At 35.6% G+C, this 25,491-nt stretch overlaps 1 protein-coding gene across 5 annotated transcripts in view; it reads left to right on the forward strand.

The window, feature by feature from the left end:
• POU2F1 (POU class 2 homeobox 1) overlaps positions 1–25,491 on the forward strand; it is a 181,034-nt gene that overhangs the window by 76,927 nt on the left and 78,616 nt on the right. For all 5 annotated transcript variants that reach the window (XM_057528826.1, XM_057528854.1, XM_057528846.1 and 2 more), the window contains one exon: positions 16,790–16,855. In XM_057528826.1, the coding sequence (XP_057384809.1) occupies positions 16,790–16,855 (66 nt within the window). The remainder of the gene's footprint in view (positions 1–16,789; positions 16,856–25,491) is intronic.

Genomic DNA, 25,491 nt, shown 5'->3' on the forward strand with positions numbered 1-25,491 from the left:
CACCTTTCCCCAGGGATCTTTCATTAAATTACCACCACGACCTGCCTGGCCTAAAGAGGGTGGGGATGCACAGAATGTAGACAGTGAGATATAAAAAAGTACATTTTTTAGTAGCCCATGTCACATAACTGTTTTATTCCTGGTAATGTGGAGATATTATACCAAAGAATTGTAATTTATGTGCATTTTAATCTCTACTCTTCAAAATGAGAAATAATGTAAAGTAGATTTTCTGGTACCTTTCTGTTCTAGATGGTCATGTGTTAGAGCTTTATAAAAGGTGAGATACATTGACAAATATTATTTTTTTAGTTAAATTCTTTCTAACTAACTGGAGCTTGTGAAGGTGGTATGAAATTTATTGATACAGTGACATTATGATGAGATTACAAAGTTATTAACTACCCTAAGTATTACTTGAAACTACTCATCATCCTCTGAGTAGAAGGGAAGGAGGTGAAGTAGGGCTGGGGCAGCAGACATTTATTGAATTTCTACTCTGTTGGGCATATGCTATACACATCTACATGCATGCTTTCATTTTTAATATATGGAAAAGTACAGCGGTACAGGAAGTAGAGCAAAGAGAAGAAAGCATTATGCACAAATTTATGTCTTGCTTTTTGTTTGGATGGTCAACTTGTTAAACCCTTCATATTCTTTTGTCCTCCACTTTTGGCCAAACAATCATGCTGTTGATTGTTTCCAGTGCTCTGAATCACAACTGCCTGGGATTGCTGTATAGTGCTTATGTGGCCAGAGGGGCATTAGTGGGTTTTTTTTCTTGGGGCGGGGGGCGGGTAGTTAGATTTTAAGTTTTCAGAAGACTATAGTTAACAGTACTGTATTATATATTTTAAAATTTGCTAAGAGGGTAGATCTTAGTTACGTGCTCTTACCCCACACAAAAAAAATTTTAATTAAAAAACAGGGCAGGGGACACAAAGGAAACTTTTAAAGGTGATGAATAAGTTTATGGCTTTAGTTGTAGTCTCACAGATGTATATTTATCTCCAAACTTATCTAGTTTGTATACATTAAAGTTGTATACATTAAATATGTATGGCTTTTTGTATGTCAATCATATCTCAAAAAAAAAAAGTTTTTAAAAAAGTTTTAAAAAAGTTTTAAAAAGAGAAAACTCATACTTCTTAAGAAATGTTATTTAAAGATTAAAACATGAGAAAAAAGAAGAAAAAGGAAACCAAATTCTACTTCAGCCATGTTCAGCTAATTCAAACATTAATTAAACTGTTCTTACCATGTACAGTAAAGATAATTTTCTGGCCTATGGATTAAAACTCAGTTAAAAAACATGGAAATGTTCAAAAGCATCACTTAAAATTTCTTGTTATAACAGGAGAAAAATCTTGAGTAGTATTTATTGAATATTTATCAAGATAGTAGAATAATACAGTTATTTTTATAATTCCTGATTATTTTCAAAATAACTAATATTCTCATTTTAATTTTAAGAACAGCCTTGGGAGATAGCATAATCATTCCCATTTTTCAAATGAGAAAATTAAGGTTCAAATGTTGTGTTAAGTTTCCTAGGGATGCTGTAACAAAGTACCACAAACCAGGTGGCTTAAACAACGGCAATTTATTGTTTCATAGTTCTGGAGGCTAAAAATTCAAGATTAAGGTGTTGGCAATGTTGGTTCCTTCTAAAGGTTGTGAAGGAGAATCTGTTCCATGCCTCTCTTCTTGTCTGCCCTCTGTATGTATCTGTCTCTGTGTTCAAATCTTCCTTTTTTGTAAGGACAGCAATAGTATTGGACTGGGGCTCATCCTAATGACCTCATCTTAACTTGATCATCTCTGAAGACCCTATTTCCAAATAAGGTCACATTCACAGATCCTGGGTATTCGCCTTTAACATCTTGGACGAGACACAGTTCAACCCATAACAGATGTGACATCCTTTGCTCAGGGTCTCCTAAGTAGGAAGTTTAAACATAACACATTGTAGTGCCCCTAAAATAGTAGTTTTAAAAGAACATGACAATATATCTATGATACCACATTTAAAATGCATTTTCTAATATTTTCTTATGCCTGGGTAGATTTTATTTAAAATTAACTGAGTTTCTAAAATATTTAATAGAGTTTTTGGTTGTAATGGATTTCAAGCTCTTTCTTTCTTTGGATAATAAATAAGTGATACGACACCAACTGTGGAAAGTTGTTCAGTACTCAGTGCTTAGATCTGAGTATAAATTTTACTGAACTTCCATTAATTCAATGTAGAGCTTTAGAATGTAGACTCCTTCATATTTTGAGATGTCCATCAGAATACTGTTTAATTGGTTTCAAGTGCACTCTGATGCTAGGTTATCTATACATTTCACAATTCTGTAAGAATTATAGTGTTGCCAGTGTTAATACGCATCTTTTGATCAGAGATTTCTGAGGAGTGGGGAGAGCAAGACTCCACTAGGATAATAAAACAGTGTATGGTAGTTTGTTGATCTCTTTTCTTTTTCTCTTTTTTCTTTGCTAAATCTTTCTTTTAAAATTATTTTAGACTTTTAGAAAAGTTGCACAATAGTACAAGTAACTTTTTCCCTGAACCTTTTGAGAGTAGGTCTCAGACTTGATGGTCCATCACTTCCAAATACTTCAGTGTATAATTCCTACAAATAAGGACATTCTTCTACATAGTCATGATACAAACATAAACTCAAGAAATTTACAATAATACATTACTGTCAACTAATCCATAACCATATTCAAATTTTTCTTGTTATCTCAGAAATGCCCTTCATAGCAAAAGAATCCAATCCAGGATCATGCATTGCATTTAGTTGTCATGTTGTCTCTTTAGTATTCTTTTATCTGGAATAGTTTTTTAGTCTTTCCTTGATTTTCAGCACTGTGACACTTTGGAAGAATACATTTTGTGGAATGTGTTTGAATTGGGGCTATGTGATACTTCCTCAGGTTATGTGTCTGTGGCAGGAATATCACAGAAGTGAAGTTGTGTTCTCATTTTGGGGGGGGGGGAGGGTTGCACAATTTTGATTTATCCCCTGACTAGTGATATTAACTTTGATCACTCGATTAAGGTGATGTTTACCAAGCTTCTTTACTGCAAGTTACACTTCTTCCCTTTGTAATTAATATATATTTTGTGGGCAAACTGTAAATTTTTGTCATCAAATTTTTGCCCACTAGATTTAGTATCAGTTGTTTCTTGACTGGACTTACTGCTATGATGGTTTCCAGATGTTAATTTTCTTGACATTCTACTGTAAGGAAGAACGTTCTCTTCTCCCTGTTTATTTATTTATATCAGCATGGACTCATGAATTCCTATGAGTAATGGTTATAATTCATTATTATTTTTATTTACTTTGTTCAAATTGTCCAAAAGTCTGTCCATGGGAGACATTTCAGGCTGGTTTCTGTTTCTTTTTCACATATTCCCATAATTTTTTAAAGCACTTCCACTACTAATTTCTTCACCAAAGCAGTAAAAGGAGAGAAATAAAAAATAAAATATAAAGTCTCAGTAAAAAAGCAGAAAGCCTCATTAAAGAAACAGAAAATATAAAGAACTAAACGGAGGAACTTCCTTGGTGGCGCAGTGGTTAAGAATCTGCCTGCCAATGCAGGGGACACAGGTTTGATCCCTGGTCCGGGAAGATCCCACATGCCACAGAGCAGCTAAGCCCGCGCACCACAACTACTGAGCCTGCGCTCTAGAGCCCGCGAGCCACAACTACTGAAGCCCACGCATCCTAGAGCCCGTGCCCCGCAACAAGAGAAGCTGCCCAATGAGAAGCCCGTGCACCACAAGGAAGAGTAGCCACTGCTCGTCACAACCAGAGAAAGCCTGCACACAGCAATGAAAACCCAACACAGCCAAAAAAATAAATAAGTAAATTTATATTAAAAAAAAAAGAACTAAATGGAAATTTTAGAATTGAAAACCATAGTAACTGAAATAAAAAACTCACTGGGTAGGCTTACAGCAGAATGGAGGGGACAGAGTGATCTGTAAGATAGAACAGTAGAAATTACCCAATCTGAACAAGAAGAAGAAATTGAACAAATAAATGAACAGAGCCTCAGGTACCTATAGGATTATGACAAAAAAAAGACTACAACAAGAGTAAGAGAAGGAGAGGGGAAAGCAGGCAGGGCCAAGAAGTACTTGAAATAATGGATGAAAACTTGCCAAACTTGGCAGAAGACATAAACCTACACATCCAAGAAGCTGAGCAAATTCCAAACAAGATAAACCTGAAGAAATCTGTAAGACACATCATAAAACTTACGTAAACTTAAAGACAAAGGAAAAATCTTGAAAATAGTGAGAGAGAAATGACACCTTATGTATGGGGAAAAAAACATTCCAATGATAATGGATTTCTTATCAGAAACCATGGAGGCTGGGAGACAGCGGGGTAACATTTTTCAAGTACAGAAAGAGCTCAAAACCTCAAATTCTATATCTGGGAAAAATATTCTTCAGGAATGAAGGAGAAATCAAGACATTCTTAGATGGAGGAAAACAAAGAGAATTTGTTTCTAGCAGCCTTACCCTAAAAGAATGACTAAAAAAAAAAAAAAAATACTTAATTTTAGATCCAACAGAACATGTTCAGGACTTTTATGCTGAAAACTACAAAATGCTGATGGGAGAAATCAAGGAAGATATACGGAAATGGAGAGATGTACTGTGTTCATGGATTAGGAGATTCAACATAGGAAAGATAAATTCTTCCCCAACTGATATACAGGTTTAATGCAGTTCCTCTCAAAATGCCCCTAAGATTCTTTTGTTTTTTTGATTGAAATACTGATGTACAATGTTGTTAGTTTTGGGTGTACAGCAAAGTGATATATATATATATATATATATATATATATGTATTCTTTTTTAGATTCTTTTCCATTATAGTTTATTACAAGATATTGTCTTTGTTCCTTATCTATTTTATATATAGTAGCATCTATCTGTTAATTCTGTTAAGATTTTAATAGATAAGATTATTCTCAAATTAATACAGGAATGCAGGCTAATTAGAATAGCTAACAAAATTTTGAAAAAGAAAAATAAAGGGGGAAGAATCAGTCTTTAATTTCAAGACTTTTTATATAGCTGTAGGAATTAAACCTCAGGGCTTTATCAGTAGAGGCATTGACACATTGATCAATGGAATAGAATAGAAAACCCAGAAATATCGACACAAGTACAGCCAATGGATTTGTGACTAAAGTACAAAAGCAATTCAGTGGAGGAAGAATAGTCTTTTTGACAAATGATTTGGGGAGGGGTGGGGGAAGAACCTTTAACCTAAACCTCACACTAGGATAAAAACAGAAGAAAATTTTCAGGATGTAGGGCTTGGTGAAAAGTGCTTAATCACGACACCAGGAGCACAGTCCATAAAAGAAAAAAATTGATAAACTGGACTTTGTCAAAATTAAAAAGTTTTTCTGTGTGCAAAACTCTGCTAAAAGGATGAAGAGTCAAGCTCCACAATGAGGAAGAACATTTGCAAAGCACATATCTGATAAAAGATTATTATCTACAGTGTATGAAGAACTCTCAAAACTGAACCCGAAAAAAACCAATCCATTAGAAAATAGAGATTTGGGTGGAATTCCCTGGAGGTCCAGTGGTTAGGACTCCATGCTCTCACTGCTGAGGGCCTGGGTTTAATTCCTGGTTGGGGAACTAAAATTCCACAAGCCACGTGGTGCAGCCAAAAAAAAAAAGAGAGAGATTTTTGCATTTCTAAAAAAATTCAATAAAGAATAGACATGTCACTGAAGAGGATATATGAATGGTAAATAAGCATATAAAAAGATGGTCCATAAGCCATTGAGGAAATGCAGATTAAGACCACCATGAGATATCACTGCATACCTATTAAAACAGCTAAAATAAAAGGTTATGACACTACCAAATGCTGGTGTAGATTTAGAAAAACTGGATTTCTCATACATTGTTTTGAGAATGTCAAATGGTACAGCCATTCTGGAAAATATTTGGAATTTTCTTTAAAACTAAATATATACTTGTCATATGACCAAGCAATCTCACTTCTGTGCATTTATCCCAGAGAAAAAAAAATTTATGTCCACATAAAAATATGTACGTGAATGTGCTTTGTATATTATAGATGAGAGTCAGATACGTCTTTTGCAAATACTTTCTCCCAGGGTGGAGCTTGTGATCCTATGTACATGCCATTTATGAATGTTTATAGCAGCTTTATTTGTAATGACCCCAAACTGGAAGCAACCAAAAAGTCCCTTAATTGGTGAATAGTTAGACAAACTATGGTACATCCATACCATGCACTACTCTGTTCAGCAATGAAAAGGAATAAACTGTTGATACACAGAATAACTTGGAGGGGTCTTAAGGGCATTATGGTGAGTAAAAAATGCCAACCTCAAATGGTCATATACTGTATGATTCCATTTGTATAATCCCCAAATGACAAAATTATAAAAATGGATGGCAGATGAGTGATTGTCAAGGATTAGGAATAGCCAGAGGGAGAGGAGTGGATATGCCTATAGTGGGGTAGCAGCAGGGAATTCTTTGTGACAAAATAGTTCTGTATTTTGATTGCAGTGGTGGTTACATGAATCTACACACGTGACAGTAAAATAACATAGAACTTTACATATGCTCTATACCAGTTTCCTGGATTTGTACTGTTAGTTGTACTGTACTGTTAGTTATGTAAGATGTAACCAGTGGGGGAAACTGGATGAAGAGTGCGTGAGACCTGTCTATAAATTCCTATGAATTTCTAACTATTTCAAAGTAGAAAGTTAAAAACAAAAGAGAGGGATATTATCATTGCTATAGGATTTCAGGGAAACAAATAGTTACTTGACAGTGAGGGGAATGAAGATCTGTGGTCATAACTTTTGAGCCTGTCTTTATAGGATAGATAGACTTTTCACTAGTTGATATAGGGAGGGAACGGTATTTCAGACAGATTGAGAGTTAGTAAATGTTTATTGAATGACTGCCACTGTACTGTTAATAGTAAGAGATATTAATAACATCTGATTAGTCTGAAGAACATTTTAATTAGTTTAGTGAAGGAGTATATCTTTAGATTTCATATCTCATGTAGAACTTTGGGATATTTGTTACCTGTATTTTCACACAAGTTTATGAAACCTGGGAGTAAGAGAGAGAGAAAAAGAGAGAAGACACAAATTACCAATGTCAGAAGTGAAACAAAGTAGTTCAAAGGATGAATGACAATAAACAAAGCAGCATGTGGTTTTAAATAAAACAAAGCCTGTTTTTCATGGTTTTAGTAAATGGAATCAGAGAAAAAGTCACATTCCATTTCTTAAAGTTAGAGAACTCTAATAGTAGCCAAGGATGTCAAGCCAGATTATAGGCCTGTGTTAAAGCCGTGTTGTCACCTGATCTTTTCTTCCGTGGAATTTTCACACTTTGTAATTCTGTATTTAGATGATTGCTTAATATTTCTGTCTGCTATTGAATTGTAAGCATTCTGTGGCTCAGCGTTGTAGGCCCAATTCCTATCCTGGTGTCTGGCAGCACTTAGTAAATACTTGTTGAATGTGTTCATACATGAAATAAATGACTTTGCAAAACTCTTTACATTAGAACAAATAAAAGACAGTTATAGAAGTAAAGAAACAGGATGATAAGATAGACTAGACAGAAAAGTTTAGTGTAGTGGTAAAACTTTAGTAGAGCTACACAAGATTTAAGCTTTTACAGCTAAGCAATTCAGGATTGGATTTTGTAATGTTGCTATGTTTGCTGAAAAGATGCCAGAGTGTTGGACTGAGCAGGAAGTGAGCTATGGCATGGCTGTAGAAAAATAAGATAGCACAGGTTAAGGAAGACGCCAGAGCATGAGCCACTTAATACTAGCTGCTTTCTAGTGTGGTAGCTTTCTTAACAAACCACCTCTTAAATGACTGATCCAATTAACTGATGCCATGAGAATTCTTGCTTGAAACATACTGATGATTCCACTACAGCATGCTGAATGCTTACTCATTAGTATGTCTGTGCATATCTGCTGCTGCTGCTGGAGTTGTATGGGTATCAGGAGTCATTTACACGTTTGTGCTCTCAAGCCTTTTCATGCTGGTTTATACTTATTTTAATCACACAATTTAAATAATTATTATATAAATCAAGGGAAAGAGAAGTGATGTTTCTGTGAAAACTTAAAAGTTGAATGCTTTGAAAAGATTTGATAAAGGGTAATAAGTAAAAAAAAATACTGCTGAATTAGATGTGACCAAGGGAGCTGTAAAATATCAGGGATAAATTATTCTTTAAAAAACAAAAAAGTAGGGGCTTCCCTGGTGGCGCAGTGGTTGAGAATCTGCCTGCTAATGCAGGGGACACGGGTTCGAACCCTGGTCTGGGAAGATCCCACATGCCACGGAGCAGCTGGGCCCGTGAGCCACAACTACTGAGCCTGCGCGTCTGGAGCCTGTGCCCCGCAACGGGAGGGGCCGCGATAGTGAAAGGCCCGCGCACCGCGATGAAGAGCGGTCCCCGCACCGCGATGAAGAGTGGCCCCCACTTGCCGCAACTAGAGAAAGCCCTCGCACGAACCGAAGACCCAACACAGCCAAAAATAAATAAATAAATAAAAAACAAAAAAAAACAAAAAAGTAAGTAAGAAGGAAAAAGATTCTGTACTGAGATTGCTTCACGTGTCTTTTAAGCAGTTTTTCAGTCCATGGGTCATGGAATCACTTTAGTAGGTTTAAATCAATTAAAAAAAAAAAAGAAATATATTAGAACATATCAGAGTGCATTACACCTAGGAAGGAGCATTGTTTCATGAAATTTTTCTTGAGTTTTTAATATTTATTTTATACACATACGTAAAATGTGAAAATGTGATAAGCTTGAAAAACAAAGCTAAAGAAATTGAAACTGGAAATATTAGAGTGTGTATTAAGGGCATGATTTATCCTAGAAAGAAGAGGAAATTCAAATTAGTGGATCCAAACTTAAAGCAAAGGCTTTAGTCCAACATCAAAAGGTTGGTGAATGAATGTATATTTTTGTGCTTTGTGTTAAAATGAAATGTTTAAGGTATGTATAAATGGTTTTATATTTAAGTTGACCTTTTTAATTGACCAACAACTACAGATCTCTGTGTCATGTGGTAAGAGTTTCAGCACATTTTATTATACTTATTTTCCTCTCATACTTTCTTATTATATACCCCCCACCCCCACTTTCTCTGCTACTTAATAACTGTGTCACCCAAGAGTCATTCTCTAGGCCTCAGTTTACTTTTTATGAAATAAGATTATCCTTCAGATCTCTTGTTATTTGACAGTGCTTAATAGCCAAATTGATAAAGTAAATTCTTTCTTGGTATTTGCCCATCTAAATTTTTAGTAAATGATAGACATTCCATTTTGGGTTTTTTTTTTTTTTTTTAAAAGCACTGAAATCCCTGTATTGCAGCCTTAGGGGGCATCATTCACATATGCCAGTCAAAATGGCCATCAGAAATAAGTTTACAAATAATAAATGCTGGAGAGGGTGTGGAGAAAAAGGAACCCTCCTACACTGTTGGTGGGAGTGTAAATTGGTACAGCCATTATGGGGAAAAGTATGGAGATTCCTTTCAGAACTAAAAATAGGGTTACCATATGATCCTGCAATCCCATTCCTGGGCATATATCCGGAGAAAACTCTTAACTCAAAAAGGTACGTGCACCTCAATGTTCATAGCAGCACTGTTTACAGTAGCCAAGACCTGGAAGCAACCTAAGTGTCCATCAGCAGATGAATAGATAAAGAAGATGTGATATATATACACAGTGGTATATTACTCAGCCATTAAAAAGAATGAAATAATGCCATCTGTAGCAACATGGATGGACCTAGAGATTATCATATTAAGTGAAGTAAATCAGACAGAGAAAGACAAATATCATATATCATTTATATGTAGAAACTTAAAAAATTCTATAGATGAACTTATTTACGAAACAGAAATAGACTCACAGACATAGAAAACAAACTTACGGTTACCAAGGGAGATGGGGGAGGGAGATAAATTGGAAATTTGGGATTGGCATATACACACTACTATGTATAAAATAGGTAAACAACAAGGATATACTGTATAGCACAGGGAACTATAATCAATGTCTTGTAATAACCTTTAACGGAAAAGAATCTGAAAAATATATATATATCTGAATCATTTTGCTGTACATCTGAAACACTGTAAATCAACCATACTTCAAAAAAAAGTAAATTTTTTTTTTAAAAAAAGAGTTTATTGGCCTCTTTTCCAATGGAAACAACCATTACCTCACTAATCAACTCCTAAACTAGGTCTTAAAGGAAAGCAATTTAATTGGATTAATTCATGCTGAAGTGTGAATAACAATCCTACAAACTTCCCAGAAACGGTTTTCCTTTTTAAAAAAGGTATTCTTTTTAGGTTAAGTTTTAATCTGGTATTTCAGACAGAGGACCAAATGAGGTGAACATTTGAGACTTTGTGGGAAAAGCTCTTTCCCTCTTTCAGATCAGCTGTTCCACGGTTAAGGGACTGTAGGTGAGAAATGGTGGCCATCCCTCTCCCAGTCCAACTGCAGAAGGCCTGGACAAACTTCTAGTATTTAAGCCTGCCTTCTAGAATGCACAAAGTATCTAGTTCAAGAGTGGCAGGAGGGGAGTTTTCTCACCCCCACCATTGTGACCGAGTCAGCTTCCTGTCCCTCTGGATAGCTGCATCTCAGTGCTGCCTCCTTCTTTTGCCCCTCTCCCTCCTCCTGCAGTGAAGATAGTGAGTTGTGCAGCAGAGGGGAAGGAGGTCCCACTTTGCATAGTAACCTATGTGAGTTGGTGAGCTATATAGGCCTGCCGTGCAGAGACCCTGTGGGACTCTCTTGGCCTGAGGGGGAGGAGGATTATTATACTACTGAAGTCCTGCCCTGCAAGGTACCTTCCAGCAAATACTCCTTAGTTGGCAGTGATTGTCTGGCTGTCGCTATAAGTCATCCTTAACTAATGTATGAAAGACCTAATTGGCATAAGAAAGGTAGTTTAGAGGTATTACTGCATGCAGTACGAAAAGGTAGATGGTAAGATGCAGAGAGATTCTATGATAAATGCAGGCAATAAATGTAAAATTTTATGAAGGCAGAAGAGGAAGGAAAGAAACATTTATTCACATTCATCATTTCTTCTCATATTTTCCCACCAAGTAGAAGCTGTATAATCCAATACATTCTACCTTAAAAACTCATTTGAATTTTGTATTCTGTTCCATAATATATTCTTGATTGTTTTACTAAAAAGTATTATGATTCATTATTGAATAAAATCAATGTTCTTAAAGGATGCACCATGTTTATCGTGTGTCTTGATGTCTTCCCTGGCACAACTACCTCATGCTGCAGTCCAAGGTCTAGTCTGAGAAGCACAAGCACATTGATCCTCACAGCAACCTCATGAAAAAGATAGTATCATTTTACAGATGAGAAAAGGAAGGTTCAAAGAGGGAAAGTCTCATGGGTAATACACGTCATTGTTAAATTTCTCCCCCAAACCCTCTCCTTATATGGATTTTGTGGTTCTGTAAAACATAGAAAAACTAACAGTATAAATAGAGTGCTGATCTAAAAGTTAAAGAAAGGTTTTTGGTTCTGTTCCTAGCAGAGTTATTGACTTGCAGGGAAATCTTTTGAAGGTCCCTTATAGAAATGTTGTCTTTCATTTCCTCATATGCATGTTGAATTTAATTTCATCCTTAATGTTGGGAAAAGGTACATACATATTTTAAAAAATCAGACACTTGGCATGCTTGAAGATTAGTTTTAAATAAAAGCAATTGTTAATGGAATAATACCCCTGAGAACTCTCAAGTCTAGTGCACTCTTCTTTGTATCCATACACACTTGACTTTTAAACACAAAATTGTTGTCACCAATTATTGGCTTCCTTACTACACTGAAAGTAAGCTATTTTAGTCTGCTGCTTGATTCAAGCCCCCCATGCCTACCAGTTCCTTAACTGTATAACTTGTCCATAGGTATAATAGTAGCCAAGAGCTCAAATTTTAATGTCAGCAAAATCTGGTTTTAAATCCTGACTCCAGATTATTAGTGTGACATTAGATAAAGTACTTCAGCTCTCTGTGCCTCAGTTTCCTTATTTTAAAAGGGGGGTAATAATGCCTATTTCATGGGTTTTTATAAATCTTCTGAATTGTCTATGATGATAACATTGGAATGTTGTCATATGGTAATGCCTAAAAAATTTGGGGTTGATGTTTTACCTTGTAAATTCACTTTAAATAAATATATTCTTTTGTAAGTATTCTAAGTCTATAGATTCATATACATTAAGTGAAATTTACTTGAAAATACTAATTCTACAATTTACATGACCCATTTTTTGATGATTGATATTGTAAATAACAGACTGTCGTACACTTTAGATTGATTTTGATGGGGGAAGGATATTATATGATATGTGGCATTCAACTAATCTATTTGGTTAATTTGGTAGTATAAAAGGATTTGTAGATAATGAATTTTCATACTCTGGAAGATAATTTTATAGATCCTACACTGCTTCTGGATTTATACTGGTGCCTCGTTTTAAAGTAGGACTTTCACCTGACACTGTATGTTAATATTTGGAAAATTCTCTATCAGTAGGCTAGCACCATCTTGACAGCCCTATGTTCTGCTTCTACCTTGCTAATTGTTTCCTTGGGATTATTTGGATTGTGTAGAAAGCTTTTTGCAAATCCCCTTATTACTGAAGTCATTGTTGCCAGCAGGAATAAGATTAAAGGTGCTTAAGTCTGTAGAGTTGTTTCTAATTTGTACGTGTCATTTCAGTGGCATTTTAACAGAACTCTGTCTCCTGTCCCTCCCTTCTCCCCCGGTACTATCTCAAGTTAGGTCCAAGAAGCCAGGCCATTGGAAGAAATCTCATTTTATCCTCCTAATTATTATGCTGGCACTCAGGAGATAATTTTTCCCTTCATGCACTGCCAATTAATATGCAAATGGACTGATAAATATTTATGCAATGATTTAAATTATGCAGGGGGTGCTTTCAGTGTATTCTGTAAATGAATTGTTCGTGGACTTCAAAGTACTGGCTGCTGTGCTAACGAGGAGAGATTTGCATAAGGCCCTAATCACGCGCATACTGATTAAGCTTCATTATGGAAACTGCCAGCTGCAATCTTTGTTTCTATTTTATTACAAAAAGAGGAACTTTTCATGCTTCAGTTGCCTTGACAATGTCAGTCCTAGCTGGTAGGAGAGACTAAAACTCCTCTGAGCAACTGAAGTTTCCTTATTCAGTTGAAGATTGCTATGGTGTAACTGAAGTTGTATTTCGCTTCTCCCCCAATCCACTTTCCACCTCCCACCCTTGTTCTTTTAAGAGTATAGTGTAGATTTGTTAGAAATAATAGTACCTTCTTTCCCCTACCCCATACCGCTACCTGTTTCTTCCTTGCTTTGGACTGTCTGAACCTCTAGAAGATTTCACAGCAATGCTGGACTGCAGTGACTATGTTCTAGGTGGGTACCAGCACGGTTCTTTCTTATAAGCTTTAATATGGAAATAGCGTGTGTGGAGTTGACTATGCATAAATGCTTAATCGCATATGCAACCAACTCGGGGGAGGGGGGAGAAGTGGATTGAGCTGGGAAGGAGGAAAGCATTTGCAAAGCACAAGCCTGCCTGAATTTGCAGTAGGTCCCTCCCTACCACTAGCTCTTCTGGTTCAGAGGATATTTTCAGTAAATAGTGTGGATTTAGAGTTCAACTTGAATGGAGGACATTTTGCTTTTTGGAAATTTCTATTGAGAGCATTTCATGTAGTTCTAAAAACAGTCTAAATCTGAAAGACGGTATAAAGTGTACCTAAATAATATGTACATATTAATAAAAAAAGTTTTGCATACCGAATGTGAACATCTTATATAAGAAATGCCTAGTGAAAAATAAGGTGGAGCCATAGTGCATAGTTGTCCCCATACATGCTAATGCAGAAGGTAATTGGAGTGGTTACTGCAATCGGACTGTTGATCAATTTCCAGATTCTAGAAACTGTTAACTGTTTTCAAGTTTTGGCTAATACTAGCCTTTTTTATTTTTAAAAAATCAACTTCTGTTCTTCAGGAAACAATTTTTAAGTGCTGGAAAGCCTGTTTTTAGAGTTTTTCCTATAGAACAACAAGATTTGGGGAGGGGGATGTGTGGCTTGAATATATAAACTCTCTTTGGCGATTAAGCTTTAAAATAGATTGAGGCATTTTGGTTTTTAGACTTACTGTGACCATGGTGGCCATATTTTGTGTTGAGTTTTTTCTGTTTGTATGCAAAATTGTTGAAACCTCTTTGGGTTACTCTGGTCACCTCTCCAGGTGATGATAAGAACTCCAGGTCTCTGATATCTTAGTTTTAAAACCGCTACAAATGATTTCTTTTTCCTGTAGGTAGTTTTTCCTGCTTGAAAAATTGAGGCTGCCTCCCATCACCATCACAGTAGCTCAGGATAAAATAAAATGATAGTTCTGAAAATGTTTGAATTTTTAGCTGGAAGGCATGGCCTAAACCCAGGGTAGTACTAATACTTGTACAGCATGATAAAAATCACTTTTAAAAGGGTTAATGACTAAAATAACAAACTGATGTCAAGAATTCAATCCAAAAGCAACCTGTAGACTGTGTATTAGACTCATACAGTCAGTTCAGTGTGCCCAGAGAGAAAAAACAAACTTCACATATCAAAAAAAGAACTTACTTGTATTTATTCTTTTACATCTACTAAGTTGGGAACTCAAGAAAGGAAAGGAAAGTACCTTTCTGAAATATTTTTAGCATTATATTTTAGAATTAGACATTATATCTGTAATTTCCAGTTCACAGTAAATATCATTTAAACATTCTTGCATTCCATTCCAGTGTACAACATTCATAGTTGTACAGTTAATCAGGATTTGGTTTTATTTATTTTTGTGTATGTGTATTAAACTCTTGACAGTTTAATAGAAAATGCATAGAAGATTCACATAGAGTACCTGTGACATAATTTTTAATTTTTAGATGTGGAAATCAGGATATGAGTTGTACAGGTCATGACTTGTTGAGAATTATGCCTACAGCTTTGTTTTTATGGTATGTGGAAAACATTGTTACCCTTCTGATGAATGTTAACTACTTCGTCATTTTTTCCCATTTTCTTTTAAAATACATTCTAAAGGAAGCATTGAGCAGCATGTATGCTTAATGGTGTATTCTATTACATTTGTTGTGGTTTTTGTTGACTTTCATAAGATTTTAGTTAAGTCATTCAGAAAGCTGATGTTTACTAAGCTGTACACCTGTTCCTTTCAAACTTTAGTATGCTTTCAGATGATATTTAAATTTTTCTGTAGGGGGAAGGAAGTTATAGAACTACCCTCATTTATGACCACAGACATACAAATTTGAACCCTTTGAACATGTGAAGAACAAAACAAATATATGATAGAGCTGCTTAAGCCCATAAGGCAAGCATTTGTTTCCAAAGCTGTATTTAAAAAGCTATTACACAGCTTCCAGGTTAGAAATGAAATTTATGAGAGAAGGATTCTTGATTCTTTCTCATCAGTTATGCATGTGGATAAAGTAACCATGGACAACATGGTTGGGACTACTAACGATTGTTTTGATTTTCTAGTTAAACATTTAAGCAGATGACAAAATGGGCTCTTCAGTCAAGAAATTGAATATAATATATAGTTTAAGTATTATTCTCTGCTAGTAATTACAGTTAAATGGTTCTTAACCCATTGAGGGAAAAGGTAGAACTTGCTTGATAGCAAACTTCTTTGATTATAAATATGCTAAGTTTGAGTTCACAGGAGAAGTAGAATAAGATACATATTAAATGTATAGTTTTTACCCTTTAGAAGAGGTAGAAGAAAAGCAGACTTGTTCTTGTCTTTGCTCTTGCATATCTTCTAGGATACTTAATATTGCTTGATGAAAACGTATTACTATGAAAGCATTCATTTAGGATAGCAAGGCAGTATAATTTTTAGCTGGGTGTGGTTATGATTTAATTTTGCAGTTATTAGATGTATCTGTTATGCCTTGTAGTCCAGCTTCTTGTACTGGTTTATGATTGAGGTATGAATTTGATATATTCTCACTTTGACACATGTTTAGTTTGTTTTGGGGGAGGGGTGGGGAGTAAATATGGAGATATTTTTCTTAGACATGTTTTCATTTTATTCTGTTAGGTTGAGGTATTGTCCAGTCTGTAATCAAGATTACCAGTAGATTATTTAGGTTACAATTAATGAATATCTTTACTTACGAAAAAAGAAACTTTATTTGGGAATAACATATTTTACTTTGTGAGGTACTTCTCTCCTCCTCCCCGCCCCAACTTTGTTTATTTAATATACTTTATGCTTCATATTATAAAACATTTTTCCTCTTTTTTATATTATACTCTCTATTATAATTTTTTTTGCAGGTTAGATTTCTGTTATTTCTCTTGGAAGAATCTTAAGGTTCTTTAGAAAAGACAATTTATTTGTGGATCACTTCAGAATTAAGGGAATCCTGAATTTCTTTCAGATAAAATTTTATTATAGTTTGCAATGTTTTAATGTTGATACCATCTCTCCTTGAACTGTAGGACTGTAACAATAGTCAATATTCTTGACCTTTTCCTTTGCCACAATTTTGCCTCCCTAACCACATCCCCAGTGTTTTCAAAACCTATTCTCTTCTGATTTATTGCAGACTCAAGAATGAACAATCCGTCAGAAACCAGTAAACCATCTATGGAGAGTGGAGATGGCAACACAGGTACAAGATCATTCTCACATCCAGCTTTTTAATTAGATGTAATAGAGCTAAAAGAAGAAACTTCGCATTTAACTGTGACTTGTATTTGGTGAATGAAGACTAATTTGAGTATTGAGTTGTCAAATATTAGTATTTGCAGGAACTGGGATTGTATTGATTTAAGATTATCTAACTTCTTCTGCAGATTGTTTCATCTTTTGCTGCCATATATCAGAGAAACTACAGAGTGGTTGAGAGACTAGTCCTTTGGGTCAGTTAGTTCTGGGAATGACTTACTAGCCACTTACTAAGCTGCGTGACTTCAGGCAGTTTCCCCAGTCTTTTTGAAAAAGACTTAATTTGTTCACCTATAAAATGGGGATAATAAATTTCATAAGTCATTGTATTAAAGGAAATGTGTTAAGCACGGTGCCAGCTACACAGTAGCCGTTCAAAAAAGTTGGATGGCTGTAACAAAAAAGTTGCTCTTGTTACAGGTGTTAATCAAAATGGGAAATCTTACCCACGTTCAGTATAAATTGTATTGAAGTTATCGTATTGTGAGTAGATAAAAACACACACCTGTTTCTAATACATCCTTTTATGTGGTAATCTTTTTAAAAAAATTTACACTTGATTAAACCCTGTATCAAGAGAAAATTAATACCATAAAAATGAGGAAACTGAGGCCCTCGTGGGAGGAAGGTGAGTCCGTAAAGGATAGATTGTCTCCACAGCCCATACTCGACATTTGACTATGTGTCTTTATCAACCATTTAAGAAGGGAATTATGGGCAGGGATACCCAGAAAGTAATAGTTTCACTAGGTTTTTACTAGCAGAGAGCGTTGCCTCTTTGACTTGTGATTTTTAAAATGCCTAACTATGAGAGGTAGTGAAAATGAGAGTCACTCTTGGAGACTGTCTTTGTTTTCCACCCCTACTGGCCACAACACCTTTTAATTTGAAGTAGATGAGTTGAACCAATACAGCAGCTTCCTGCCTACATATCTTTCGTTAAAACTTTTTTGGTACCTGGAGATACTTGTTAATCTTTTAATCTCTAAAGCATACCTGCCTCTTTATGTGAAACGGAGCAGTGGGGCTTCCTGCTGTATTTAACATGTCTTAAGTTACTCCAACTGAGGCTAGCCAGGTAGACTGCTGTAAATACATCCCGTGAAGGGGAAGGGCAGCATTCTATTCTGTCTGAAGTGTCAGCTAGTCTCCTTTCTGTCCCGTTTGGGCTCCGCCTTGCATTTTTTTGTAGCAGCAGTCCCTCTGCCAGTATTTTGGCCACCTAGCTTAGGTGTGGGACTTGTTTGCAGAGAGAAATAGGGCAGTTGATCCCATTAAGACACTAGAAGAGAGTGAGCAGGACACCCATGCCTAAAGAATTCAGATTCAAAGAAGAGGCATGTATTTCTTAGGGAAGAGAAACAGACTCAGAATGATTGGAGAACACTGAAAAAAACACTATATCGGATTCCTTGGGAATCCATTACTATAATAGAAGTTTCAGTAGCTACCATTTATTGAGCACCACATTTAATAAAACCCTGATAACATGTTTTTAAAAATCTTAAGCACTGTATGCATTATCTGATTTTTGAGGTCTTATGGCAACCCTGCAAGTTAGGTATTATTTCAAGGAATAGGAAATTGAGGCACAAAACCAGCCAGGAAATAAAGGCAGGATTAGGATTTACACCCTGCATATGGTTTACACCCTGCATATGGTTTCTCCCATGAACTGTAATAAAATAAAACTGAAAATTTAAGCAAAGCTTTGTATATATGTATTTGGGTCTAAAACCATTTATAGAGCTATATGTAAGATAAATTCTAGCTGGAACACTTGCTGAAACAGTCCCATGAATTTCTTGCCCTGTTATAATATGGAGTGCATGGCAGACTCATTCACCATAGAGCTAAGCAGTATGAATTTAGATATTTTACTTTTTAATGTCTCTAAGACTCTGATTTTGTGGCTGAAAACTAGTGCTTTCTTAGACGTTTTTATTTCCACCACCAGCAATGGTAGTTGATTTTACAAATAGGGAAAATTTTTATTCCTTTTTCACAAGAATTACTGCTAATGAAATAATAAGAGAAATTGGATCAAACATGAGATGATCAGCCATCCTAACTCTGGAGCGTGGTGACTCACTTTCTGTATGTTGACTGAAGCATTTGTTGCCTTTATAAAATTACACATTACTTCCATATTATGGACTTTTACATTCACTTGAGGGTAACCTTGAATGTCTAGTTTCTCAAATGTTAAGGGTCTGTCACTGTGTTCTTAGCATTTCCCACTGATGTCAGTTGGTTAGCTTAGGAACATAAAAATACATTTGAGTTCCAGTTTGCATACTAAATACCATGTCTGATACATTAGATGTAAAATTACAGTCTACTGGGATTTCCCTGGTGGTCCAGTGGTTAAGACTACGTGCTTCCACTGCAGGGGGCAAAGGTTCAATTCCTGGTTGGGGAACTAAGATCCCGCATGCTGTTCAGCGCAGCCAAAAAATAAAAAATAATAAAACAAAATAAAACTACAGTTTACTCAGATAATTACTTGCTTATAAATTGATCTTTATTTAAAAATATAACTAACAAACCTGCAGATTGTTTAACTGTAAAGAATATATGGGTTCTTAGTTTTTGTTGGTTTATGAATAACAAGAAAAATTTTCAATGGAAAGAACCCTTAGCATTATAATAAAACCGAAGTTTCACATTTTCTGGATTCAGAATACTTTTGTGTAGACTACAACAATTTTAAACATTTCAGGAAAAAATAATTTTTGATTTTGTGACATTTTAAGAGAATGGTATTATAAAATTAAGATTGTATTTGATATGTTACTTCTTTGCCTTTCTCCGACCAGAGTGATTTATTTAGGTTGAGCAGCTAAATCTGACAATGTGCTTTTGTCAAACAGCCCTTATATGTTCACAGAAAATCTGTTGCTTAGGTTTATTAATTTATTTAAGTCTGTGCCTGTCCTATATGTAAAATACTATACTTGGTGTTATTAAAAGATGTTAATGCAAATAAATGAGATACCCTCAGTCTTTGAAGAGTTAGCAATCCATTAGAGATGAGACAGATACGCAGGTGACGGATTCAGGATAGATTTTGGTAATTCAAGAGGAGGTATAGGAAAGTACCATAGTGGTATTTCTTTGAGGAAATTTGAGTATGTTCATAGGCCAGGTGGAAGGAACCACCAGAGAGAAAGGAATAAAAGAAAAACAACTGACGGAACTGAGGTAGGGGAAAGAGTTAGGATCAAAGGTACAGAATGGAGGGTTAACTTTGAAAATGGAAAAAGATATACCCTTTTTTTATATTGGGGAGAAGAAGCTAAGATCAAACAATGACAGAAAATTGAGGTGGAAAGGAGAAGGAAAATGAGGAATAATTCATGTTAGATTGTTCCATTTTTCTTATTTCTCTTTTAAGTAGTTGAGGCGGTCATCGGAGGGGAAGGCAAAGATAATAGTAATAATAATAGCAGCAGTTACCATTTGTTGAATTCTTACTATATGTGCACGGCTAGCTGCTTTATTATATATACTTTATAATTGTTAAAATACTCTTATAAGGTAAATAGTATTATGCCTATTTTACAGATAAAGGAAATAAATTCAGAACTGTTTAGTAATTTGTGATTGCAAAGACTGTGAGCCTTTCATTACCTTTCTTTCTTTTTTCTTTTTTTTAATTGGAGTATAGTTGCTTTACAATATTGTCTTAGTTTCTGCTGTACAACGAAGCGAGTCAGCTATATGTATACATATATCCCCTCCCTCTCATTAGCTCATACTGCCTCAAAGATTTTGAATGAAATGGATTTGGGGGTATGCGTAGAGTGAATGAGTTTTGACATAGTTACCTTTAAGGAATTGATTAAAATAAATAAAAAGGAGTAATATGCTTCTTGTGGGTCAGCTCAAATTAAAGAAAACAGACGTGTATCTTATGTCTCTGGATTTGCCTATTCTAGATACTTTATATTAAGTGGAATCATACAATATTTGTTCTTTTGTGTCTGACTTAGTTCGCTTAGCATATTTTCAAGTTTATCTATGTTATACAATCTATAGCTGAATAATACTCCATTGTATGTTTGTACCACATTTTATTTATCCATTCATCTGTTTATGGACACTTGGGTTGTTTCCACCTTTTAGCCATTGTGAATTAATGATGCATTGAACATTGGTACACAGTTCTTTGGGGTATATAACTAATAGTGAAATCGCTAGGTAAAACAACACAAATTTATTATCTTACAGCTCTGGAGGTCAGAAGTCCTAAAATTAGGGTTTGGAAGCGCTGCATTCCTTCTGGAAGCTCTGTGGAGAGAATTCATTTCCTTCCCTTTTCTAGCTTCTATAGGCTACCTACATTCCTTGGTTTATGGCTGCTTCCTCCATCTTCAAAGCCAGAAGTAAAGTGTCTTTAAGTCTGTCTGTCTGTCTTCCCCTCTCTGTCTCTGCCTCTCTCTTTTCTCCCTCCCTCTCTCTCTCTCTCTGACCCCTGCTTCCATCATCACATCTTCTCTGACTCTCCTGCCTCCCTCTTTCTCTTATAAAGACCATTTTGTGATTACACTGGGTCCACCCAGATAATCGAGGATAATTCCCCCCCATCTCAGGACCCTTGACTTGATCCAATCTGCAGAATCTTTTTTACCATGTAAGGTAACTATTCACAGCATCTGAGGTTAAGATGTGGACATCTTTGAGTGGCTGTTCTGCCTGCCACAGTACTTTATCCTAAATTAAATCTGACCAACTGTATTATAGATGACAATTGGAAAAGTAAAGCAGTTGTATAAAGTTTTATAAACATCGGTAGGAAAAACCAAAACATTTTCTTTAATGTAAAAAATATTAGACAAATTTTAAAGCCTTGCTCACTTTTTAATCAAAGGGCAGACTTCTTTCATCAGTATTCCTGACAGATGGTCATCTACCCTGTGCTTGGACTCATCCATTGTCAGGGAACAGTTAATTTTTAATGTACCCTATTCTGTTGTAGTACAACTCTGTTATCTATACTTTTTTGAATTCTGCCCTTACCAGTAACACAGATTAAAATGATTTTCCTCATCTTTTAAAAATGAAAGCTCTTCTGGAAGTCATTGCCCTATTCTAAGTCTTCTTCATTTATTTGACATTTATTATAAAGTGACTTATTATAAAGTAATATATTATAAAATATTACAATTCATTATAAAGTAATAATATAATAGTGGCTGTCATTCATTAAGTATTTACTAGATGTGTTAAACACTTACATAGATTGTCTCATTTAATCCTTATAACAACCATATGAGGCATTATTTTTTTCTCTTTATAGATCAGGGATTGAGGTTTAGATGTTTTTAGTCCCTTGACAAAAGTCACACATATCTATAAACACGTATCTATAAAAGTGAGCAGAGCCATCCTCTTATCCTTTGAGCTATGTTTTTCCTTTTGTTTCGTCTCCACTGTGCAAGACACTGTACTATACTCAGTAGGATCACTAAAGTTGAACAAAATATTAATTTGTTCTCAGGAAATTTATCTTACAGAGAAAACATGTATGCAAATGTAATAGAATATTCATACAAAGTATTACATGAGTCTATGAGAATTCAGTGTAGGGAGAAATCATTTCTAGCTGGGAGGATGAGGGAAGGCTTTGAAGAAGGTGAGACTTAAACTGGACCTTGAAGCTGGGTAGGATCTAAATGTGATGGTAGTAGACAGCGTATGTTTAGGATGAAGAAACAGTAAAAGCTAACATGGGAAGAAGAAATCTGTACTGAAGGTTTCTAATTCCTTCAGATTTTTCCCATCGTGTCGTGTGATTTCTAAATCCTTTATCATTTAGTCATCCTCAGAATTAGTATTACAGACTTTAGTGCAGCCACAGCTGTTACCATTGGCTTATTATTGTTATTTTTTAAAACTTACCGCTGGCTTATTATAATTATTTTTTTTATAATTAATAAAGGTAAAAATGACATCAGATTAAATTTTTAAAATCTAAAATGTTATTTTTTCTGATAATATTTAACTGTTTTGAAATATTAAAAGTTGTTTTATTTTAAAGCAACTGACTCACCTTGTAACCAGACAAGGACTCAATTTTAGGAGGACTCAGTTTTAACCTGTTGATTCATTGAGTTTATGGTCAATTAACTGTAAGACTTTTTTATAACCTGAATTATGGTAGAGCTAAGGCTTCCTATCCTGACCTGTTTCACTTGATTTTTCATTCAAATGATTTTTTTTCCCAGGATAATATCAAGATCTTTTTGGCAACTGAAAAAGTCAAAGAAATTTGTTAATGCAACCTAATATACATTTATGAAGTGGCATTCCAAAAATACTATCAGAAGTTCTTAGTAACCAATGATGCATCTGTTCTGTGGGACTTATTAGTGCCATGGCTAATATTGGGGAGTTATATTCTTAAGAGAGCATGATCAGACATCATTTTCTCCAAGATGAGGACAAAGGATATTGAAAAGACCAGGGCACCAGTGAATATATCTGCTATTTTTCATAATAATTGAAGAATCTTGATGTCTTGAAACAGCGCTAGTTTTGGAAAATATTTCCAGATGAAATACCAGCATTTTCAGGTCGAAGCCTCTGAAATTCACTGAGGAACAGGCCTCACATAAAGTTCTCCTCAAAACGGGGTATAGCAATTGTACATTTCAGACTCCACAGGGCCATTTTCTTTTGAACTTACATTTATCCAAGGGTTATTACTAATATTCTTATTACTATTATTATTATTATTTTAAATGTATTACGTATTTTACTGTGTGGGCTTCATTCTGTACTGGCCAAAGTACTCTTATAAGCCTCAGGGTGGAAATACCAATACCGATACTGATTTTTCTTGGTCTTCCTTCATAGTGATGTTTTAAATAGTGGGTAGTTCCACAGGTCATTGAAATTGGCTGGAGCACTTCTAGAGCCTCAGGAGCATGGTGGAGGATATATTACTCTGTTCTTGGTGGTCTAGAAGCAAAAAGTCAAACACTTATGGGAAAGATGGCTCTCCTCTAGTGTTTGGTTTGATAGATGTCAGTTAAAGTACATGGCTTCTAAGAGATTCTGACCACTACATAATGAAAAACTTGCCCTGGCCCTGCCCTTTACTGCATGTGGGGAATTTTTTGTTGTTGTTTTGGAGTATACTGCAGAGCTTATGAGAATACTAAGTGACATTTGAATTAAGATTATACTTTTGTTAAATGAGTGAAAGAGCAATTGATCTTTTCACCACGTGATAACCCAGTAACAAAAATTAAGATTTTAAAGGTAGTATCCATTTCATTTTTATTCATTACCAATAGAATTTGGAATATTAATAAGAGGATTTGTTTCTAAAAGGATGCTTTAGGCACAGATTGTGAGATTGTAATATTCTCCCTTCTTCCTTACAAAGCAGTTTAGTTTCCTACCATGCCACTTTTTTGTGTTCTTTTTTTCTAAGTATAAAAGATTTTTCCAGCCATGTTATACTTTAATCTTGCTTGAAGCAAAAAACTAGACTCCATTACTCTTTCAGTTAGATCCATTATATAGCATTCTGGCTTAGAGCAGTGGCAGTGGAAGCCAGGGGTCAGATTTAATAAGCATTTGCGAGAGGAGGAGAGGAAATTGAGAGGGAGTAAAAAAAGCAAGAAGGAAAGGGAGTAATCTAAAATGAATACCTGTATTTGGCTTGGGACTGGGATAGACGTAGCATCATTACCTGAGTAGGGACTGCCTGAGCTAGGAGTAGACTTGACAATGAGGTCATACATTCAGTTTTGAAGATGTTGCATTTGGGTGCCATATGGTACTTGCAGGTGAAGAAGTGAGTAATTGAAGATAGAGATATGTTCCTGAGGAAAGAAATCGGGCTGTTTATATAGGTGTGAAAGTATTTAGCGGGGAGATACTGCCGGGAAGAGAGTGGAATAGCTGAGAAGAGGACCAAGGGCAAAACTCTTCTACAAGATAGAAGGGGCAGACAGGAAGAGAAGCGCATGAAGTAGGATGTTCAGTAGGATGGCCACAGGCTGCACGTGGCTGTTTAAATTAAAATAAAATTAAAAATTCAGGGGCTTCCCTGGTGGCGCAGTGGTTGAGAATCTGCCTGCCAATGCAGGGGACACGGGTTCGAGCCCTGGTCTGGGAGGATCCCGCATGCCGCGGAGCAGCTAGGCCTGTGAGCCACAACTACTGAGCCTGCGCATCTGGAGCCTGTGCTCCGCAACAAGAGAGGCCGCGACAGTGAGAGGCCCGCGAACCGCGATGAAGAGTGGCCCCCGCTTGCCGCAACTAGAGAAAAGCCCTCGCACAGAAACGAAGACCCAACACAGCCAAAAATAAATAATAAATAAATTAATTTAAAAAAAATTCAGTCAAGTTAGCCACCCTTCTAGTGCTCAGTAGCCACATGTGGTTAGTGTCTACCGTATTAGATAGCATATATATAAAACATTTCCATCATCACATAAATTTCCTTTGGACAATGCTTAAGTGGTCTAAGAAAGAGCAACCATGGAGATCAGAAGTGAACCCAGCATGGAATTCCCTGGTGCCACAGTGGTTAAGACTCCACACTCCCAATGCAGGGGGCCC

Source organism: Balaenoptera acutorostrata, chromosome 1, assembly GCF_949987535.1.
Source record: "Balaenoptera acutorostrata chromosome 1, mBalAcu1.1, whole genome shotgun sequence".
NCBI classification, from domain to species: Eukaryota; Metazoa; Chordata; class Mammalia; order Artiodactyla; family Balaenopteridae; genus Balaenoptera; species Balaenoptera acutorostrata.